Source organism: Temnothorax longispinosus, unplaced genomic scaffold (assembly GCF_030848805.1).
Source record: "Temnothorax longispinosus isolate EJ_2023e unplaced genomic scaffold, Tlon_JGU_v1 HiC_scaffold_22, whole genome shotgun sequence".
In the NCBI taxonomy this organism is placed as follows: domain Eukaryota; kingdom Metazoa; phylum Arthropoda; class Insecta; order Hymenoptera; family Formicidae; genus Temnothorax; species Temnothorax longispinosus.
This window is the reverse complement of record NW_027270036.1, coordinates 437,559-459,962: the sequence shown is the minus strand read 5'-3', so window position 1 is coordinate 459,962 and position 22,404 is coordinate 437,559. Positions and strand designations below refer to the sequence as shown.

At 32.6% G+C, this 22,404-nt stretch overlaps 1 protein-coding gene and 1 pseudogene across 3 annotated transcripts; both read right to left on the bottom strand.

The window, feature by feature from the left end:
- Positions 1–1,030: 1,030 nt before the first annotated feature.
- LOC139823950 (uncharacterized) lies at positions 1,031–7,152 on the bottom strand. 3 transcript variants are annotated; one of them, XM_071796417.1, is made up of 9 exons: positions 6,969–7,152; positions 6,707–6,887; positions 6,082–6,489; positions 3,156–3,336; positions 2,959–3,067; positions 2,738–2,859; positions 2,354–2,452; positions 2,003–2,227; positions 1,031–1,932 (listed from the first exon to the last, which is right to left on the bottom strand). In XM_071796417.1, the coding sequence occupies exons 2-9, from the start codon at positions 6,884–6,886 to the stop codon at positions 1,571–1,573; spliced, it is 1,686 nt and encodes a 561-aa protein (XP_071652518.1). In that variant the 5' UTR covers position 6,887; positions 6,969–7,152; the 3' UTR covers positions 1,031–1,570. The 3 variants fall into 3 exon arrangements, with proteins under 3 accessions (XP_071652518.1, XP_071652516.1, XP_071652517.1); XM_071796415.1 differs by having other exon boundaries at positions 6,707–7,152; XM_071796416.1 differs by having other exon boundaries at positions 2,378–2,452; positions 6,707–7,152.
- An 11,958-nt stretch (positions 7,153–19,110) lies between these two features.
- LOC139823932 (uncharacterized) lies at positions 19,111–19,980 on the bottom strand (annotated as a pseudogene).
- Between the last annotated feature and the right edge of the window lie 2,424 nt (positions 19,981–22,404).

Below are 22,404 nucleotides of genomic sequence, written 5' to 3'. Positions count from 1 at the left end.
ATGCAACACGTGCGTGGAAAGTGCCCAATTACGTACGCTACGCGTGCGTGATAGACCACTTTCCAGGCACTTGCAACATAAAATAAGGAGCATAAAGCCTGATCTACAATGTGCTCTTTGCTTTCTGTTTTTTGCTCTTAACCTCTTTGCGACTATCTCGTATTTCGCAATTCCGTCGCGTAACATGATGTTTCTTGTCTCTTCTGAAGTTCGTCAATTTTTATCTTGGGCGACTCGCCTTCGGCTCGTGCGTAAACTCCGCACCCGGGAATTTTCATCTTACGACACTTGTTACACAAATAACTATTCTTTTAAGCGTCAATTTTTGTTTCTTTCTTTTAAATTCTTTTCCTTCTCTTAAACGGAGAATTTTGCTCTTAATCGAGAAATGTAAAAGATAAAATTCTGGATCGAACTACGGATCTTTTAGTTATACGAATCGTTCGCGGACACACGAAACCACAGGTCATTCATGCTACTCTCTCAACTCTCCGTTGTTTTCAAGGCACAAAGTAGCGTTTCGCCGATTTTACACGCAGCGACGTCACAGAATCCGCGAGATGCGCCAAGCTGTAGAATAGAAATTCTTATTGTATTTTACATGTACACACACAAGTTCAAAGGGCATTCAATAGCCCAGTAAAATGACTCGAAATTTGTCGATTTGGAGGAAATAATACTGACTGGGCTGAAACTTTGTAAACAGGCTTGTTTTAGGATACTATTCAACATATTAAAAGTCCCCACGTATAGACGCTACGTTGCGGGCAGGGGAGGGTCCAAAAGGTCCAAAAAATTAGTTTTTCGCAAATAACTCGGAAAATATCAACTTTACGGATATTTATGTAGATATTAAAATTGTAGCTTACAAAATTCCGCACAATTTCATTTTTTATTCAAGTTTGTACGACCAAATGGAGCAGAGATAGAATTTTTTTAAACACCGGTAGTTTTGCAACTCAACGAAAACGCGTACGCGCGTCGCGCATTTTTCGCTAATATCTCGAAAATGGACTTTCAAATCGAAAAATGTTTTAAATAAAAGTTGTAGAGAATCTAATTACGAACAATTTCGTTTTTTATTCATTTCTGTACAGTGAAAAATCGAGGAAATATGAATATTTAAATAATTTATAACCGCCATAGAAGAGATACGATGGAAATTAGTTGTTAGTCTTCTTCTTCTTCTTCTTCATTTGCACTATTTGAATAGTCTTCATCCGATTCGAAATCGCTCATTTCGTCAGATACGAACATATTTAGGCAGCCGTTCTGTTTGCAATTAGCACAGAGGTCAGAACATCTTAACCCTGCCTTTTTGCAGCCACATGACCCGGTGCAATTTGATTTGCATTTACATGCTATTAATTTAAGAAAAAAAAATAAAAAAAAATTAAAAAAGTCATCTTAATATTAGAATATGTAGACGTACTGTCCGTTCTTTAAAGTTTTTTTTTGAAATTTCTGCAACGTTTACATTTTTTGAATTTTTATTTAGATTTATCTTTTTCTCTTTCTACCTTTTTCACAGACATATCAAATAATTAAATATTTAATCAAATCACATAAATCAAATATGATCAATGTACGTTGTGTGCAAATGAGTTGGATTAAGTAGATTAAGAAATCTTCTAGCTGAGTTCTTCTTGGTAAGCAAGGAACGGAACTTTCTTGGATCTTGAATAGGAATACTATGTAAGTGTAATCTCCTGTTGTATACTATGCAATCTGCATATAATAGTGCAGCTGGTTTTAACACTATTAAGTCATACTCGCGAAAGAATGGAGTTAAAAAGGAGGAATATTTGTCCATATCTCTCTTCTTCCGTCCATGGGTTAAGTAAGAACAAGACTTTATTATATTATTACAACCTTTCACGTTGCATGTATCTGTGACAACTTTTAAAACCATTTTATCTTGGTCAACGACATCTGCAATACATATTAATATAAACTTTAGGTTCCTTTCACACCTACTGAGTGCATAAATTTTTATATTTACCAATGTAACATGACATAGTTTGAAGAGGTAGTATTGGTGTATGAATTAAGATACGCTTTAATTCACAAATATCTTCCAAATATATCTCTTTCCATACATCTTTATCAGGAAAATATTTATAGAAATAAGGTAATCTATATATAATTAACGTATCTTTAAAAATGAAATATTCAGAATCGCTGGTTAATGTAACAGGTTCCATCACACTTGATACTGACCACATACCTATGCATTGTTTAAATACAAAAGAAAAAATTAATATAAAATATATTTTAATTACTAAAAGATCATTTTAAGTATTAACATTAAATTTATAAATAATAATAATCCTATCAGAACCAATCCCCTGACCTGGCCTGTATGGATGACCAGTACCTTGACCCATGTACCGAACATAAGAAGGTGTGTGGGAAGAGAACGTAGGTATTTTTGCACCTGAAGTCCATATACCTAAGCATGTTTTAAATACAAAAGTAAAAATTTATGTAACAAAATGATGTGTTTTAATCGATAAAAAATAATGTTAAGAATGATCATTTTAAAGAGATTAGCATTAAATTCATAAATGATAATTATGAGAAGCAATCCTATATGATCTGTATGAAAAGTATATATTATAAACTCTTGTATAAAATCATTATATGTATGTATATATACTTGGGCAAATCGTTACATGTATACTTTGCACATGATATTGTCGAAATACGCATTATGTAGCTGCACAATTAAAATCACCTGTATAAATATCGTAGATATCGACAGTGTCCAGTGCATTTCCATCCCGTCCCACACCGCCCACAAGATACAATTTGTTTTTCAAAAACACGGTAATCATATGTCTTCTCTCAACTGGCATACTAAAATATTTGTGAACATTATTTTAACACATAACATTCTATTTATTCTATTATTTATCTAGTTATTTTTATTATTTATCTAATCGTTAAGATATTTACACTGTCTCATGAACCCATTTCTTAGATATCAAAGAATAACGCCATATCTTTTTGTTAAACATTCCTGAATCAATACCATATTCTCCACCACAAAGATATAAATCGTATCCTTAAAAAAAGATCACAAAAAGTAACAATTAAATAAGCAAAACAATACTGTTTTAAAATAGACGGTATAAAAGAAACAGACTACATACTTCTTGCAGTGATTTGCATTATGCCAGTGGCAAATTTATTCCTGAAGTTAGTTAGTTCCAAAAGGTCTTTACCGTCCCAGCAATGAATATATTGTTTACATATCTCATTAGCATGTTCACAAGATATAATACAAGGTAAAATTTTTGCTTTTTTATCCTTTTTTAAAGAAACTGTAAAATCCTGTAAAAAAGAATGTGTTATTCGGAGAAATGTAATATAGCCCAGTAAAATGACTCGAAATTTGTCGATTTGGAGGAAATAATACTGACTGGGCTGAAACTTTGTAAACAGGCTTGTTTTAGGATACTATTCAACATATTAAAAGTCCCCACGTGTAGACGCTACGTTGCGGGCAGGGGAGGGTCCAAAAGATCCAAAAAATTAGTTTTTCGCAAATAACTCGGAAAATATCAACTTTACGGATATTTATGTAGATATTAAAATTGTAGCTTACAAAATTCCGCACAATTTCATTTTTTATTCAAGTTTGTACAACCAAATAGAGCAGAGATAGAATTTTTTTAAACACCGGTAGTTTTGCAATGCAACGAAAACGCGTACGCGCGTCGCGCATTTTTCGCTAATATCTCGAAAATGGACTTTCAAATCGAAAAATGTTTTAAATAAAAGTTGTAGAGAATCTAATTGCGAACAATTTCGTTTTTTATTCATTTCTGTACAGTGAAAAATCGAGGAAATATGAATATTTAAATAATTTATAACCGCCATAGAAGAGATACGATGGAAATTAGTTGTTAGTCTTCTTCTTCTTCTTCTTCATTTGCACTATTTGAATAGTCTTCATCCGATTCGAAATCGCTCATTTCGTCAGATACGAACATATTTAGGCAGCCGTTCTGTTTGCAATTAGCACAGAGGTCAGAACATCTTAACCCTGCCTTTTTGCAGCCATATGACCCGGTGCAATTTGATTTGCATTTACATGCTATTAATTTAAGAAAAAAAAAATTAAAAAAATTAAAAAATTAATAAATTAATAAAAAAAATTAAAAATAAAAAATAAATAATAAATAAATAATAATAATAATAAATAATAAATAATAATAATAATAATAATAATAATAATAATAATATATAATAATAATATATAAAAAATTAATTCTTTTACATAAAAAATATCTGTCACACTTCAAATTCGTTTTTTCTTATTCAGAAATTCTTTTTCTAGCATTCTTTAAGTCCTTAAAGTCCTTCTGTACCATTTAAAAATTACTAAATTTGCGGCAACGAAATTAAGTATTCTTATTTAATTAATAATTATCTCATATTTTTTTCTCATTTGCACTACTTTTAGCTTTAATTTGCGTGTTTGATCATTAAGCTTCGTCAATTTGTTCGTAAGTTATGATTTTTTAAATAAAACGAGTCGTAACGTGTTTGCCATGCCGCGCGTTGCATACCGACTTCGGACTCTCCTCAATCTTTAATACCTATGTACAGTACTATCGGTCCTAAAAATATCGGCCTAGTACCAAACGATTCAGAAAGACCCCAAGAATAACTTCTGACACTTCAATAGGTACAGAAAAATGTTAAGGACACGTTTTTTCATCATTTCAGGCGACTCATAGTGATGATCTGCTACATATACGTAAACTTACCTGTCTTTTGAAACGCTAGTTTCCCATCACAATGCATTCAAAATTACATGTCATAAACTTTATTTTATAGTAAATTTTGTCAGCTTTAATTTCGGTCTCTTGAAGTTTTTTCGTAAAGTTAATAGAAACGGAGATATTTACAAAAAAAGGAATGATAATGCAATTTTTCCACAATTTATCAAAAATACAGCAATATTCATGAACTTTTTTTTTAAATAAAACATACTTTGCGAAGGACTTATACTACTCCAGCACGTTCATATATATATGAAGTAATGAAAACAAGGTAAAATAAATTTTTGAAAAATTATTATCCATATATTTTTAGACTAAAATGTTAATTTAACAAAAATTGATTTTTTTTCTTCAATATTTAAACGCCTGTAATTCATCAACGTTTCAATGAAAAAAGGTCTACGACGTCTCATTTTAAAGATAATTAAAATATTTTCAAGAAAAATACATAACATTACTGCCTCCAACCAATTAGAAAAAGTTATTTTCCAAAATGCACTAAAAAATGACATTTTTTCATGTTTTTTGCTTTTAACTTCGAGCTATCTTTACCAAAATGGATTCATGCATACATCAACATGTTCAAAATTTTATTCTCTTTAACTTTCATTATACATACTATATGTGTACGACCTATACTTTCAGAGTTAATACTGATTTTTGCATGCAAAACATCCACTATCAACATAAAATAAAATTGTCTTTTAATTAATAACTCGGCGAATTTGGACCGTACAGAAATGAATAAAAAACGAAATTGTTCGTAATTAGATTCTCTACAACTTTTATTTAAAACATTTTTCGATTCGAAAGTCCATTTTCGAGATATTAGCAAAAAATGCGCGAAGCACGTACGCGTTTTCGTTGCGTCGCAAAACTACTGGTGTTTAAAAAAATTCTATCTCTGCTTTATTTGGTCGTACAGACTTGAATAAAAAATGAAATTGTGCGGAATTTTGTAAGCTACAATTTTAATATCTACATAAATATCCGTAAAGTTGATATTTTCCGAGTTATTTGCGAAAAACTAATTTTTTGGACTTTTTGGACCCTTCCCTGCCCGCAACGTAACGTCTACACGTGGGAACTTTTAATATGTTAAATAGTATCCTAAAACAAGCCTGTTTACAAAGTTTCAGCCCAGTCAGTATTATTTCCTCCAAATCGACAAATTTCGAGTCATTTTACTGGGCTATTTGACATTTATTGGAGATAAAGACTTATAGCTCCTGTATTATTTCTAAACTTATATTACTCCAAATGTTATTTTCAAAAATAATATACTCACCTTATGATTTTTCAGCCACTCACGTTTAATTTCATGCAAATGAGACTTTGTAGCTGTTATATTAATGTTTCCGATTAACTTCAGAAAATTTTCCCTTGACAACTCACAAATTAATTCAACTGACAGTTCGTTGAAACGATCTAAGCAAAGAGCCAAAGAAAGATCTCGTAGCACGTTAATATTCAATTCTTGTGCCAGTAACCAAATTTCAATTGCAATTTTTGGTGGTGTAAAATAGTGTCCCTCAAGCCTATTAGTTAAATCTTTTACTAATAAGTATTCTAAAGTATCTGCTGCAAATAGAACACTTAATTCCAACAGATCCAAGAGACGATCAAGTTCTTTAAAATCATAACTTGTTGCAGATGTAAATGCAATATTGTCGTTGTGAATCCAATCAATAAAATCCTATAAAATTATTATTTGTCTATTGTGGTTGCACAATGAGATGATGCATGCCGATGAGACCCGATGCAATATATTTTTATATACATTTGCTTATTAAAAACATGCATTTTGTTAAAGTATTTTATATAACAAATCTGTTACATAAAAAAACAACGTTTTGTACGCTCAAAAAGCGATTTTTTTCTGCGAATATTGACAAGAATTAAAATCTGTTCACCTGCAACAAAATCGAGGAAATGTCGTAATTGATAACATGTTTCGTCTTTGTATAGTCTTGAAAGTTCGCGGACAATAGGTTAGCAAAATAATGACTTTTGTCGATCAGTTTTTGCTTCTCAACCTCGAATCGCTCCTCTTTGAGAATTAATGTCACTATTTCATTGCTGTTATTTTCCATTCTAATACAGTACGTGTTATCAATGCGATAAATATGCATTCAAACGTGTTCGCTGAATGAAAACCAAAAATCAAAAACTTACTGGCTACCACATCGTTTCTTATCACCATGACAAGCATTTTTCTTTCCTGTGTGCAAAAGCAATTATAGGGTTATGTGGGGTGATGTGCAACATGGGGTGATGTGCAACGTTTCCGATTCCTGGTCTGCATGTCGACATTTGACAGTAGGGACCCTCTAGTAAGGAATGAGCAAACAGGTCAACTGGATGCCCGAGTAGAAATTTATTCAGGCGTGCCTGTTGTCATGTACGGCCCTGATCAGGTATGAATGAGGCATGCCTGACTACGGCATGCCAGATCAGGTCCTGACTGGTGCCATATCAAGCATGCCTGGTTATATATAACCAGGCAAGCCTGATAAGGCAATAGTCAGGACCTTATTGAGTATCCCTTAATACACAAATTTTCAAAGGTCATATCAAAATTAATTAATAATTATAATTAATCTGATATTATTAATATAATATCTATAATAAAACATTGAAGGCCTTTTTTATTTGACTAATATTATTATTATTGTAGGAAGTACAATTTGTCTTCTTTCATCATATAATATTAATATAATATTATATCATATAGCCAATTCTAAATTTTATTACTCTTTTTAAATTAAATTTGTTTCTTAAGATGATTTTTGAAAAATTATATATTTGCGCTGGTTGTGACATATGTAGACTATAATATAACACTTACATTAAATTAAGAAGTAGTCTACCACGTAAGGCAGTTGGCTCGCGATCCAGAGGTCCCGAGTTCGAATCCCACCAAGGTAGGTGTTTTTTTCAAATACAGAAAATATTTATAATCATAGACTGCATCTAAGAAACAAATTTAGTTAAAAAATATAGTAATAAAATTTCAAAATAAACAAATTTTTTTATGTCGGGTGAATATAAGGGTTTTCATTAATTCGCCTGACATGGTCCTTATTAGGTAAATGAAATCCGGTCCTGAACATGCAATGCGTTACACATCTTGTCAGGACCATGTCAGGTGACTTTACCAGGGCCAGATTATGTATTATGGCACACCTGATCTGGACCTGTTCAGACAGTAACTGAAATTTCTACTCGGGTGCGGATTGGTCGCCGCCATTCGAGGGTCACTTCCGTGTTTCAAAACGGTCGCGCTAAGCTTTTGTATGTAATACCGGCCACAGCTTTGACAGTTGACAGTCGCATTCAGCAGCGATCGGCCTTTATTTTATATTTTAGAGTATCCACAATTGCAATGCGAACGTGCACTGCTCGTAATTGCCGTAATAGTACCAGAAATGGTCATAAAATGTTTAATTTTCCACAATCTCCTTCCCGAAGAAAAAAGTGGATAGATAATGTTGGCTGTCCTCAACAAAAATATCCTGCATTATGCGATGTAAGTTTTAAGTATTATAATTTTAAGGTTATTTTTTATTTGTCCTTGTAAGCCCTAATTTATTATTTATTTATTTTAATATGTATTATACTAATGTTTTTTTTTTTTCAAGGAACATTTTAGTGATAATATGTGGGAAGATGAAAACATATTTGGAAAGAAACAAAAATTAAGACCAAATGCTGTACCAATATAAAGGAATTGCATGTGGAAATGTTACAAGGTGGTGAGTTGTTAATGTTACATTATTTATTAAACAATTAGTAGATTATATCTTGACGTCTGCTTCGTTAATTGTAAGTTGTAATAGGATCTCTAGTAGTACACAATACATTGGTAGCATGTTGGCTGAATATTAATTGGTTGTATCCCAGCTGGAACGCCGACGTCTGTAGACGTCGAATTGACATCTTATAGATATCGATTCGACATCTATCGACATCTATAGACGTCGAAAAGACGCTATCATTCCGGCTGGGATTCGAAATGCTTGGCCAATATTTTCCAATGTTAGCTCAAAAAAAGAGAACGTCTACTTTACAAATAGGGTGCAAATGCAACTATGCATTAACTCATGTCAGGAGTAAGTTGTGTATGCTTTTTATTCTTTTGTAGGTACTATACAAATGCCAAAAATGCACTTTGTCAGCATTTTAAAAAGAAAACAAAACATTGTTAATTCAGAAAAGCCACCGGAAGACGATGTAGAAATTACAGATATAATGCCTCCTAAAAGGATGAAGAAAAATAACGATTTGGTACCTGATTCACCTGATTGTGAAAATCTCTCTCTCTCTCCCTTTCTCTCTCTCAATCCAGATATAGCAATAACAGATGAAATGAAAAAATGTTTAGAAAAAAATCAACAATTGGAGAGAAAATTGAGGAAGACAAATCGAATCATAAAGAAAATGAAGACAACAAACAATACATATAAAAAAGAATTACAGTTAAAACTACGGCGCCTTGAAAAAGAAGTATGTAAAAGGAATTCCTTTGTAGAAGTTACGTCTAAATTTTTTAATGATGACCAAGTAAAGTTTTTAACAAATAAAAATAAGAAAGTGGCCAAATGGTGTAACGCTACTTTATTAAAATCGTACAGGTTGAAATTTGCATGTGGTACTTTGGGTTATTTAGAATTGTTAAAGCAGGGATATCCATTACCTTCTCTTCGAACATTAACCAACAGACTGGGAAATTTAAAATTTAGAAGCGGTTTAATAGATGAAATTTTTTATTTCTTACGCATTAAAGTTTTACAATTTGAAGAAATAGACAAAGACTGTATACTAGTATTAGATGAGATGAGTATTACGCCTGGAAATATATATGATAACTCTACAAAGGAAATGCTAGGTCAAGTAAGTTTACCTGATCATAGTGGCGAAGCTGATCAAGCATTAGTTTTTTTAATAGCAGGTTTAGCAAGCCGATGGAAGCAGATAGTCGCATACTATTTTACAAATAAGAAAACATGCGGAAGAACATATAAACCAATTATCATAGAAATTATTAAAAAGTGCGAAGAAATAGGTTTACGAGTCCATTCTGTAACATCCGATATAGGCGCGTCGAATCAAAGTATGTGGAATTTATTTAATATTTCAGTGAATAGATACTCCACTGTGAGTAATTCATGTATACATCCTTGCGATAAAAATAGAAAATTATGGTTTTTTGGCGATACTCCACATGCCTTTAAAAATATTAAAAGTGGTCTTTTTTTACAAATGAAGTTTTGGAAATTCCTGATATTTTTGTTGAAAAGTACAATTTGCCTCACATTTCAAAGAATTACTTTCTGCCCAAGAAAATTTAGAATTTCAACTCGCTCCAAAACTTACACCAGAACATTTAGATACAAAAAAACATTTCTTAAAAATGCGAGTCAGTAGTGCTACTAGTGTTTTAAATGATGAAACAAGCTCTGGTTTAAAATTGTTGGCCGAAATGCATTTTAAAGAGGAATATTACACTACTGCATGGTTTGTAGACTTTATTGTTCGTTGGTTCAGAATAATGACTGCACGTCATCCAGCGTTTGGATTAGGAAAAAAGAATATGGAATGTTACGAAAATGCAATAATACATCTAAAAGATATCATACAGTTTTTTTTCTCAGTAAACGTCGGTACAAAGAATCAATGGAAACCGTTTCAAACATCCGTTGTGATATCTACTACATCATTTCTTGAAGTGTCGGAATACTTATTAAATGAAAGGAATTTTCAGTTTGTTCTTGGGTCCAGATTTACTCAAGATTGCTTAGAAAATGTATTTAGTGTAGTTAGAACTAAAAACGAATGTCCAAATTGTTTACAATTTACAAATAATATAAAACTTATTTGTGTTTTCCAATATATGACAAATGTTTCTTCTGGAAATTATGACGAAGATGATAGAACATTTTTATCAGAATTTTTAGACATTTTACAAAATATAAAAAATAATAGAGACGAACAAAAGAACAGTACAATTCAAGATCGAACATTAAATATAAATATACCGCACAAAAACATTGAGCTAAACAATATTGAATTAAATGGATTATATTATATAGCTGGATATAGTGTGGGTAATATTAGTAAAAACCAAAAAACGTGTTATGATTGTCTAAAATATACAGGTTCTAAAACGCCAAAAATATTTCATTATTCAAAGCTAATTCGTATAAAAAAGAAAAGTAAAAAAGATACTTTATTTTTTGTTAATACTACAACATTTAATTATTTCCTATCTATGGAAAAAATATTTCGGGCTTACTATAAGACAATCTGTTCTTCACATACAAAATTAAATGTGAAACAATTCTTTGTTTCAAAATTTGAAGAGATTCCTTATTCTGTTCCGGATTGTCATAATTTAAAAAAAAAATTATTAATAGATATACTACGTTTAGATTAAGAATTGCATCCCAGAATAAGAATTCAAAGAAGAAGAATATTAGAAGTAGTAAAACAATGGCTATGCATTCGAACGTGCAATAATATATATTAATTTATATATTAATTGTTTTATTTCAAACAGTTTATTTTGCTTTGTTTTTATTAATGTGAAATATATTGTATTAATGTATTGTATTGTGTCTGTTTAAAACAAATATATGTTTTGTTCTTTATTTCTTTATTCTTTATTTGATTGTTTTCAAAGTATTTATTGCTCCGAGTTTGAAACATCGCGCGGCTATTGCTTCTGACCCTCGAATGGCGGCGTATTCGACGTGTTTGCTCATCCCTTACTAGAGGGTCCCTATTTGACAGAACCGCATACTGCCATCTATTTGTGTCAATAGTACCTTGTTTTGGATAAATAACTCGCGAGATGGCACGCACCCTGTTTTGCTGTACGAAAAGCGAGTTAAATTTCTCAAGCTTAATGTAATTTTCGCTTTTCACATTCATAGTGATTTCGTGAATTGGTTTTAGGTCATCTCATAGGTAAATATTTTTATATTGTTAGTTTTTTAAGTACTTTTGATAATCCACAGCGATTTTGTGATTTTCTTACGTTGTGTTGGTGTCACGCCAGTCCGCGCAAAATAACGTGTTTGGGGTGATGTGCAACACTCATTTTTTGCTAGTTTATCGCTATTTTACGATTGAACATGTGTATATGGGAAAAAAAAAGAATCGCAACAATTCAATTTACTGTAACACTTGCGACATTCCTTATCATTATTTGAAATGTGTCGACATGCAAGGTCGCAACTATTTTACTTGTGACAACTGCGATTCAGATGATGAAAAATAAAGTTTTTTGCATTTTTCCTTTCATTATTCGATTAATTTGTATTTAAGAAGCCTAAATTTAACATTTAAGTTGATTGATGTCGATATTCATGCATTTTTTATCTTAATTTTACCTGTGTTGCACATCACCCCAAGAAAATTTGAAAATGCTAAAACAGACGTTTTTTTGAAAACTTGAAAAATTTTTAGGAAAAATTTAAAATTTGGAAAATCTAATCACACAGAATTGTAGTATTTTACTTCCTCTACATTATACAGCCATGATATATTCAAGAATTTGATTTTTGGATATGTTTTCCAAGCAACGCGTGAACGTGTTGCACATCACCCCACATAACCCTACTGCAATTAAAGCAATAAAAACATTGAATTTTAATAAACTGAAAGCTTATGGAGTGAAAGAAGGGGAGAATAGATATCTTTATTAAAGGAATCGTAGATAGGATTGAATGGATTTAATTTATTATGTTTTTATAATATCATAATTAAAACCATTGACTTTATTTGATGCGCATTATAAATTTCTAAATATATATACCGGGTGTCTCTGAGACCACCCGCCCACCCCTTTTCTTTCAAAAACTAAGCATTTTAGAGAAAAACGTTCCAGACAAAAATTGTATGGTTTTGAGGGGAACATAAGATGGTGTCATTGATTTGACCTTGGGTGGCATCGTTAAGGACAGGTCAAGGACACCTTCAGTTTTTTAAATGGAACCCCCTATTTTTTATTGCATATTCTTATAGCTTATGTCGAGAGCTTTCCAAAACACTATAATTAAGTATTTTTTCATTGTACTTTTTGAGTTATAAGGCTTGAAAGTTACAGTATTGTGACATAATATATTTTTAAGTATTTATAATTTAAATTCTTTACTTTTTATTTTTGCAAACAATATGAATCAATTAATGTAAAAAAAACAAAATTTTTTTACAGAAAAACTTGTTGTGTAAGAGCGTAATGTGGCATAGTAGATAGCGCACTAATCTACAAAGCTGAAGAACAATTTTAATGCCATTTATAATGAGTGTAAAGTCTTGTACCGTTGTTAAGAACAATGTCTAAAATACCTGGAATAAACTATTGCGCGCTGTGTAATTTCTGTGTAGGCATTCATATTCATGCATTAAGTTTCATTCTTACAGAATGTCTATTCACCAAGTACATATTGAATTACTTTCGACAAAGACTTAAATTTAACATATACCATGAAAGAAGAGTACTGATTTTTTATTGCGTGATTGATAGTTATTGAAAAAGCACCCCGAATCGTGAGAAGCTAAGAAAATAATGAATATGCAATAAACAGTTACACAACAAGTTTTTCTTTAAGAAAATTGTGTTTTCTTTACATTAATTGATTCATATTGTTTGCAAAAAATAAAAAGTAAGGAATTTGAATTATAAATACTTAACAAAATATTATGTCACAATACTGTAACTTTCAAGCCTTATAACTCAAAAAGTACTTAATGAAAAAGTACTTAATTATAATGTTTTGGAAAGCTTTCGACATAAGCTATAAGAATATGCAATAAAAAATAGGGAGTTTCATTTAAGAAACTGAAGGTGTCCTTGACCTGTCCTTAACGATGCCACCCAAGGTCAAATCAATGACACCATCTTATGTTCCCCTCAAAACCATACAATTTTTGTCTGGAACGTTTTTCTCTAAAATGCTTAGTTTTTGAAAGAAAAGGGGTGGGCGGGTGGTCTCAAAGACACCCGGTATACTATATATTTAGAAATGTTTTTATATAAAAAATTTTTACCGAGCATTTTTAAACACTTTTGTGTTCAAATACACAATGTAAAAATGAAACAATTCACATATTTTTATTATTTATCAGTATAATATTTAAGTCGATATAAAATAAAGAAAGATGATTTTAAAAACTTGACGCCGTTTTTGTTACTAAACGTTACATGGAATACATTTTTAACCCTCCGTAGTCACACTTGGTCAATTTGACCCGAGCCTCAACTTTGATCGTAAATATCTTGCGCGTAACTTGAAAATTGGCGGGCATGACGCCCTCTAGCTGTAGTTAAAAATTTTTTTTCTTTAACAAATTTTTCGCGAATTTTTTTTATATGTTAAAAATTCCTGAGGCCCTTCTTTTTTTATAGCAATCAATTTAGCAATATCGCAAGTACATTCGAGAATTTCTTCAACACGATCGGTGGATAAATGGTCAAATGACGAACGGTCAAAGTTCGTCTCGGGTCAAAATGACCCAGAGTAACTTCCTTCTTTGAAAAAATAGGTGTGACTACGGAGGGTTAACTCTGTTAGTCAAACATAATAAAAGAAGCAGAGAATCAAAACCATCATGTGTTCTTCTTTTCAAAGTTACGGTCCTGTATGGGCTAATATCGAGAAAAGATTCTAATATAGTGTTGCGCCCGTGTTGAGACACCCGTTGCGCGCGGAACTTCGATCACGAGGAGCCCGAACTTCGCTCGAATAGCTTCAAGTCGAAGCGCGGTTCTTAACGACCGGTTGTTGTTGATGTATTGATTTTCACGACGACTGTCAGATCTACAGGGAGACTCCGATCGTTCGGACGTATTCTCCACCTGAAACGCTTGTACAGAATTCTTAATAAACCTGAGTTCCTTTTGTAATAAAGTGTTCACCCTCTTTTATTACACGAGTCCGGGAGTGCGCGACGCGAACGCGAGTGATTGTGCGATAGCGAAGCGCAGCGCAACAAAATCAATACATCAACAACAACCGGTCGTTAAGGACCGCGCTTCGACTTGAAGCTATTCGAGCGAAGTTCGGGCTCCTCGTGATCGAAGTTCCGCGCGCAACGGGTGTCTCAACACGGGCGCAACAATAGTATAGAGCTTATTTAAGTTCATTTACTGTATTTTAATATCTGTAGTCCTCTAGCGATACCACATTCTTTGAAAAAATACAAAAGGGATTCCGATATTATTGATGACTAGTCATATTGAGAGATTCTACACAGTTAGAGTTACACCAAGCAAACAAAGGTTCATATAGTGCTATCTTTCCCAAAAGGCACGATTCAGGTTCTTGATCCAATGAAAGAGAAGAAAAGATGTATACAATAGAAAATTTATTTTATATAAAATTTACGTACATACGTACAAAAAGTATTTACATATAGTGATGCAAGCTTTTACAATTATGAAGTATATCATTTCCTAGCACAGGTAGCACATACACGTTTCAGAAATGTTTTATAAGCGGTTTTCTGAAACGTTTTATAACCGATTTCTAGAAACGTTTCTCATGAAAATGTTCATTCGAAAAACGTTCGATGGAACGTTTCTTTTTTGATAAAATAACGTTTAAGAAACTGTTATAAAAACGTTTTTTTTTTATAATAAAGAAATTTTTACATTCTTACTTTTCACGTCATTTGAACGTGTATGACGTCTTTGAGACATGCGTGAGAATGTTCTAGAAGCTTTATGCATATATACCATCTATGGTGTCTATTCTTTTTCAAAGAAATTCCTGAACTGGTGCACATTCGTGCAATAAGTTAAAGTCAAACAAAATATACTTGTCTTACTCTAACTTAATTGCATTACTGCAGATGTGCACCAGTTCAGGAAGTTCTTCAAAACGGAACACACGTATAAATGTTCTTTCAGAACGTTTATTTTGCAACTGTTGGAAGTCTAGCTCAGATTTGTCCGATGACAAATATATTAAGACCGGTAGGACAAAATTAATTTAAGTAAATAAGTGGATATATGTATATGGATAAAATGATTTATTTTGTGCAATAATTAGTGCAATATAAATTTAAAAATAAAAAAAAAGCTATTAAAGCTATTATATATATATAGATAAAGCAAAATATAGTTTTGAAAGGAACAATTTAACAAATATTTTTGTTAACTGTAGAAACATAAAACGTAAAACGTAAAACGTAAAACGTAAAAAATACATTTCTTAAATCACGGTTTTAAAAACATTTTTGTTCAAACGTTTCTTAATGGTTTTTTACGGCTACGAAACTATGTATACATATAAAAAACGTATGTGAAAGTAATATTCGCTACCTGGGATGGGAATTGAATCAAAGAAGCTTTGCCGTATAACAAGTTGTAGAGGTTTTTGCAGTAAGATGGTGCACGTTACACATTAAACTAATATACATCTCTTTTAAGCGTCAATCCTTTTTCCTTTCTTTTAAATTCTTTTTCTTTTCTTAAAGGCGGAATTTTGCTCTTAATCGAGAAATGTACAGGATGAAAGTCTGGATCGAACTACGGATCTTATAGTTATACGAATCATTCGCGGACACAAGGAACCACGTGTTATATTCCTGCTACTCTCTCAACTCTCTGTCGTTTTCAAGACACATGTTAGCTAGGGTACTATATTTCACTTGTCGTGCGACAAATTTTTCAAGCATGTTGATTGGTTGCAAGATAGAAAAGTCCTCGAGTCTCTAGAAATTTTCTGTTTTGTTGCCAATCAATACGCTTGAAAAATTTGTCGTACGACAAATGAAATTTTACTTTTTCGCGTCAATTTCACGCGCAGCGTGAATTCTGAAGTTGCAGAATAGCGGGATGCGCCATGAGTTGTAGAATTGAAACTTTTAGGCCAGTATTCATGGTCGGTTCTTAATATTTTAAGACCGTCTTTCGTAATGCCTTAAGATGCTAATACAGCTCTGTGATTGGTTAATGACATTTTAAGATCGTACTTAAGACAGTCTTAAATATAAGATTCGACTATGAATACCGGACTTATTTTATTTTGCACTTACACACACAAATTCAGAGGACATTGAAATACTGTTAATCTCATACTTGAAGACCTGTCCCAATCCGAACTAGTATAAATACGAAAAAATGCGCTATGCGTCCCGCGTTTTCTAGTTGCGCATCTGTCAGGTAAACGGCCTCTAGTCTCGGAAATTTTTCGAATTTCGATATAATATTTTAAAGATATTTTACGCCTAACACTGCAAATCCAGGTGTTATTTTTACACGCATAAAAATGTAAAAATGACACATTAGACTAAAGATCTTTTTACATGTTTCTTTAAGAAGATTTGCGAACGGAACTTTGAATAAATAAATTTGAAAAAAATCATGTCTTACATTATAATGTTAATAAACAAGCCTACACAAACAAAAAATTAATCAGGTCAACAGTTTCTTTAAAAAAAAAATCCAAAAAATCCCTTAATTTGGAACGCTTGTAACCGAAAATGTAGCCTTAATTTATGTAATAAAAGTTTTTTTAGTTTTTCTCTCTGTGTCTTGTAAACGAAGATATCACAATACAAAGTGTAGGTTGTAAATTTTTAAGAAACGTCATTGAGCGCGTGACTCTTTTACTTTCAACACCAGGGGACAGCATTTCAGTGTAGACAGACACGTTTCTTTCTTCCTCTTGCTTTCTTCCTCTCTCTTTGTCTCTCATTACATCTATCGTCCTGTTTATTCGACGCTTCATGCATGCATGAGCACGTGTGCGTGAGCTGATTGTGCGTAATATATTAATAGGACGTGTGTAAACGCACACACGCGCATACACACGCTATATTTTCTGTAAACACATTTTGTTAATGTATTTCTGTTTTCGATAATCTGAAGGGCCTTTGCGACCAATTTAAATTGAGTCTGACTAGGACCTTCTATAGTGCCACTAAAGTAATTTTCTTTATTTTTTTTTTTTACTGAATAATTCAAATCGTACTATGATTTATAATATAGGCTGCGGTCCATTTGACGCTACAAATGCTTCGAAGTGTTCTTCTTCTCCTTCTTTCTTCATTGAAAGAAAGGAGAAAAGAAATGCTTCAAAGCATTTGTAGCGTCAAGTGGACTGCAGCCATAATGGTATAACATATTAAGAGATAAAATAAAGAAAGATATAGACTCTCTAGATTAACACAATGTGAATAGGTGAGGCAATTAGAGCCAAGCGCGGTAATCAAAGCGCAAACAATTTATAAAAATAAATATATATATTGACGTACGTTTCGACACATTATTCGTGTCCTCTTCAGCGTTAAAAGTTACATAAAGTCAAATACGAAGATTTACAAACATAATCAAAAAGAAGTCGAGTATAAGGCGTAGTCGATAGACGAACAAAGTATAAAAGACGCAGTCAAAAATTAAAAAAACAAGGATTGAAATCCTACGGATGTACCGTTGCCGAAATTCCAGATACGCCGGTAAGCACTCGCTCCACATCTCTCGCATCTTAGAAACAATCTCGCCAGGTTGAAAGACCAGGTGGGTAAGAAAGATTCGAAAGCCCTACTTGTACCATCAAACGGAGTCGCAATGTGGTAAAGGCGTAAATTGTCCATGTTAAAATCAGATGACTAATGAATTTACTTACAGAGCAATTGCAGACCATTGCAGATATTAAGAGATGTTAAGGGGGGATTCTAGTGTAACAGGCCAAAAAATAAGCAATTTTTAAGAATTTTTTTCTAGAAAACTATTAATGATAGCCAAATAAAACTTTTTGAGATAAAAAAAGGCATTCTTAAGGTATCAAAAAATTTTAGTTATTTTTAATTTGCTTTATTTAATTTTAATATATAATAAATAATCTGGACCCCTCTTTGCGATTTCCCGTCTATTGGCGGGCGTTGTAACGTTCCTCCCGGTTATCTGAAAGCAAAAAACGAAATATTTTCTTAAAGTTAGATATTTTCCGCTGGTACTATACCTCCCTAACAAAGAAAAAATAATAAATTAAAAAAGTTATAGCGTTTTAAAAAAGAAATTTTATTTTTTTACATAAATTTGATCATATATTGATCAAAAAATGTTATAAATAAATGCAATAAAATTAAAATGATAGGTATAGTACCTAGAGAAATTTATAACGAATTGAACAAAACTTGACCGAAGTTGATCGGTTTATTAGTTCTCAAGTTATCACGCCCGCCAACTTGAAAAACATGGTTTCGAGAAAAACGCGTTAAAGTTTTAGATAAAGTTTCACGATACTTATCGCTAAAAAATCGACTTGAACGTTTATTCTGCTATTCCGGCCCCATACATTAAACCTTATTCTTCTTCGAAAAATTTTTGCGGTACTGTTTTCTCCATTCTTCTGGCTGTACGAGCCTCTTTAGTGCTTTCTAAACTACGACGGTGTGCACTAAATAGTCGTTTCTCATTATGAGATTCGGCAAATGTCTTGCTCTGTTGTCCAATAACAATGCCCATTATTTCCATAATTTTTAATATTGGAAAATAACCTTTATTAAATATTGCGGTAGACAAGCAGCAATTTCAATAGTCTTCGAACCGCAGTGGAGGTGTTTCGGAGCTAGACGCCAAATGCATGCGTTGAAACTTTCGTTACAATTTTGAGTGTATCCACCTAAACATCTTTCTAATAAATCGTCTTTAGACAGATCTTTATAAATTGGCAACAGATAATGTTGAAAATTTTTATGAAAAGCAGGCCGATGCTCAAACTCGTCAAGTTTTCCAATCGCTTCTGCAACTCGCCACTTACACCAGCTTTAATCTCCCGGTGGACAATATTCATGTTGTGGATTTTCTTCAGTCGAACACATATGATAATAAGTAGCCATTATGGCTTTCTTCATATCACTTACGGAATCTGAATGCCTTCTTATCGCCAATCCATAGTATTTTGTTAATTTTTTTATAAGTACGTGCGTCTGTCAATTTTCCTTTTCCTCCAAGTATCGCTACTTTTTTAATATTTCTCAATCGAGTACCCATCCGTTCTTCTACGTGTCCGACACATTCACTTTTTTTTAATATTACATCTTCGCCATAAGGTTGTAAATCCAGAAGTGCTTTAAAAGTTTTCGAATCACCATCACCGACGTAATTAGTATATTTTACACCAAATTCTTCTTCAGATCTTAAAAACATTTCTTGCATTGAATCCACCTCCATTTTTTCAGCTGATCCAGAATGATTAACGGTGCATGTTTTTTCATGAGTCTCGAGCCATTCATAATATTCCGGAGTATCCTTTTTATTTTTCCAAAATGTGCAAGATTGGCAGTAACTGCTTTTTACTACAAGGTCAATTATTTTTCCAGTGTTTAGTCCTATAAGCGTTGTCGCACCAAATAATGACGAAAAGCCACGCTTTTTCCAAGTTCCATCACCAGAAACTGTGAAATTTACAACTGGATTTTCTTTTTGTGAAATTAATTCCTTTTCTTCTTCTACTGCTTTGCGACATAACGCACGGAAAACTGCATTTGCTGCAGTGTGAATATTTTCTACAGCAGCGTAATATACAGAAACATTCAATCTTTTACACATATCCATAAGACCACAGAAAATATCAATACCTTCTCTATAAATTTCCAACAGTCTCATAACAAATACTATTCTTTGATTGATTTCAAAGGCATTATTTACAAAAGGACCTGAGTCAATTTTTCTTATACCACATAAGCATGTAATGGCAATTTTAAAACCCAATCCACGATTTCCCGTTTCAGCTAAACTTATATCTTTTTTACATTCTTTACAAATTGACATTTGTGAAAGAGCGCTGAAAACGGTAAAGATTTCGATGAATCTGTAGCCATGATTTTGATTGATAAGAAAATCACAATCCGCAGATTTCAGTTTTTTTGCAGCAGATGACGTTGCTTCAGTATCCTCTTCTAATGTATGCTGATTTCCTTGGAAACGTTTTTTTCGCGGTTTTGCTGGACGAAAATTTCCAGATTTATCACCTTTGCGAGGCATCTTTCTACTTTCTACGTTAGACACGTTTAATTATATCGGTCGGAAAGTAAAACAATACTGAGGAACTGCCTGCAGTAGCTTGCACAAACTTGATTCACACACACACACACACAAACGTGTTTGTGTGTGAATAGAAAAATACTTTCAAAAGATTCCAAACATAACAATAGCCGACCCTAAATATCGATCCGTTAGGCTCTTGTACGGTACCGGCCGACTATCTGCTGTTTGGGATTCTGACGCGTCTCACTCTAAACAGAGCTATAACTTCTTTATTTTTGCGAATTCGACTTTATAACTGTAGGAGCATATTTTTAAGATGTTATACTTTTAATTTATGCATAAAATTTCATTTTTTTGACCCGTTACACTAGAATCCCCCCTTAAGAATAAAGTAATAAAAAGTAATTAAAAAAATCTAAGATCATTTCTTGTGCAATGTGAAAATTATGAAATTTCGGTAAATTTGACACGCACACACTCACACGCACACGTACGCACGCACGCACGCACGCACACACACACACACACACACACACACACACGGATATTTTATAAAATTATGATTTTCCGACGTTTTAGAACATTCTGAACACATTGGCATCAAAAACTAAAAAAACAAATTTTTTCTTCGGTCTTTTCTACCCCTATTTCATATATAATTCTTTAAAATTTGGTTGAATAGACCTAGCTTTATATGCGATCAAAGGTCCATATACGAAGTTTATGAAAACAAAGCTTCCTCTATGAAGAAGCAAAAATTAAGCAACAGGGTGTAAAGGATGGATTATTATTACGGTGGTCAGAAAACCATTCGGACTAATTCTATTCAAAATATCATTATCAAAATTTTAACTTCCTTTTACTTCCTCATAGAGGAAGCTTTGTTTTCGTAAATTTCGTATATGAACCTTTGATTGCGTATAAAGTTGAGTCTAATCATTTGTGTCTATTGTAGGGGAGACCGGGGCTAAACCGCCAACGGGGTTGAACTGCCAAATCAAATATCTCGGAACCTGTATATTGTGCGAACTCGCTATTAACATTGTAAACACTACTTATGGTACCCATGTAACCAACGGAGTTTTGGCAGGTTACCTGCCGTGTTATGATTTTTACGAGGGCAAACGTGTTTTTGTGGTGAAAAGTGAAATTTTCTGCGCGTGGAAATTTTGTAATATCTGCAATAATATTTGCTCTCCAAATCTCGAGGTACGTGATTATAAATGCATGCTGATTATAAAGAGTAATGCATGCTGAACACGAATTCAGTGTAGATGTCTAATATTTCATGGGCGATCAAACCTGAAACTGATTTATTCTGGGGGGGGGGGGGGGTAGTGGTTCAACTCCGGCTTTTTTGAGATTTTAATTTTTCCACCGTTGTCGTTTTTGGTCTATACCGGTTAAACAAAGCAACATAGATAAAAATTTCCTATATAAATTTTGTAGCTAAAGGTTCACTCTTTACAGTGGTATACTACATTTAACTAAAATTATTTATTTTGTTGTTAAAAATCGGCACTAAAAAAGACTGGCGGTTTAACCTCGGTCTCCCCTACTTGGACAATTTTAGGAATTTGGTCACTTAAACTCCCCGTATCTCCAAAT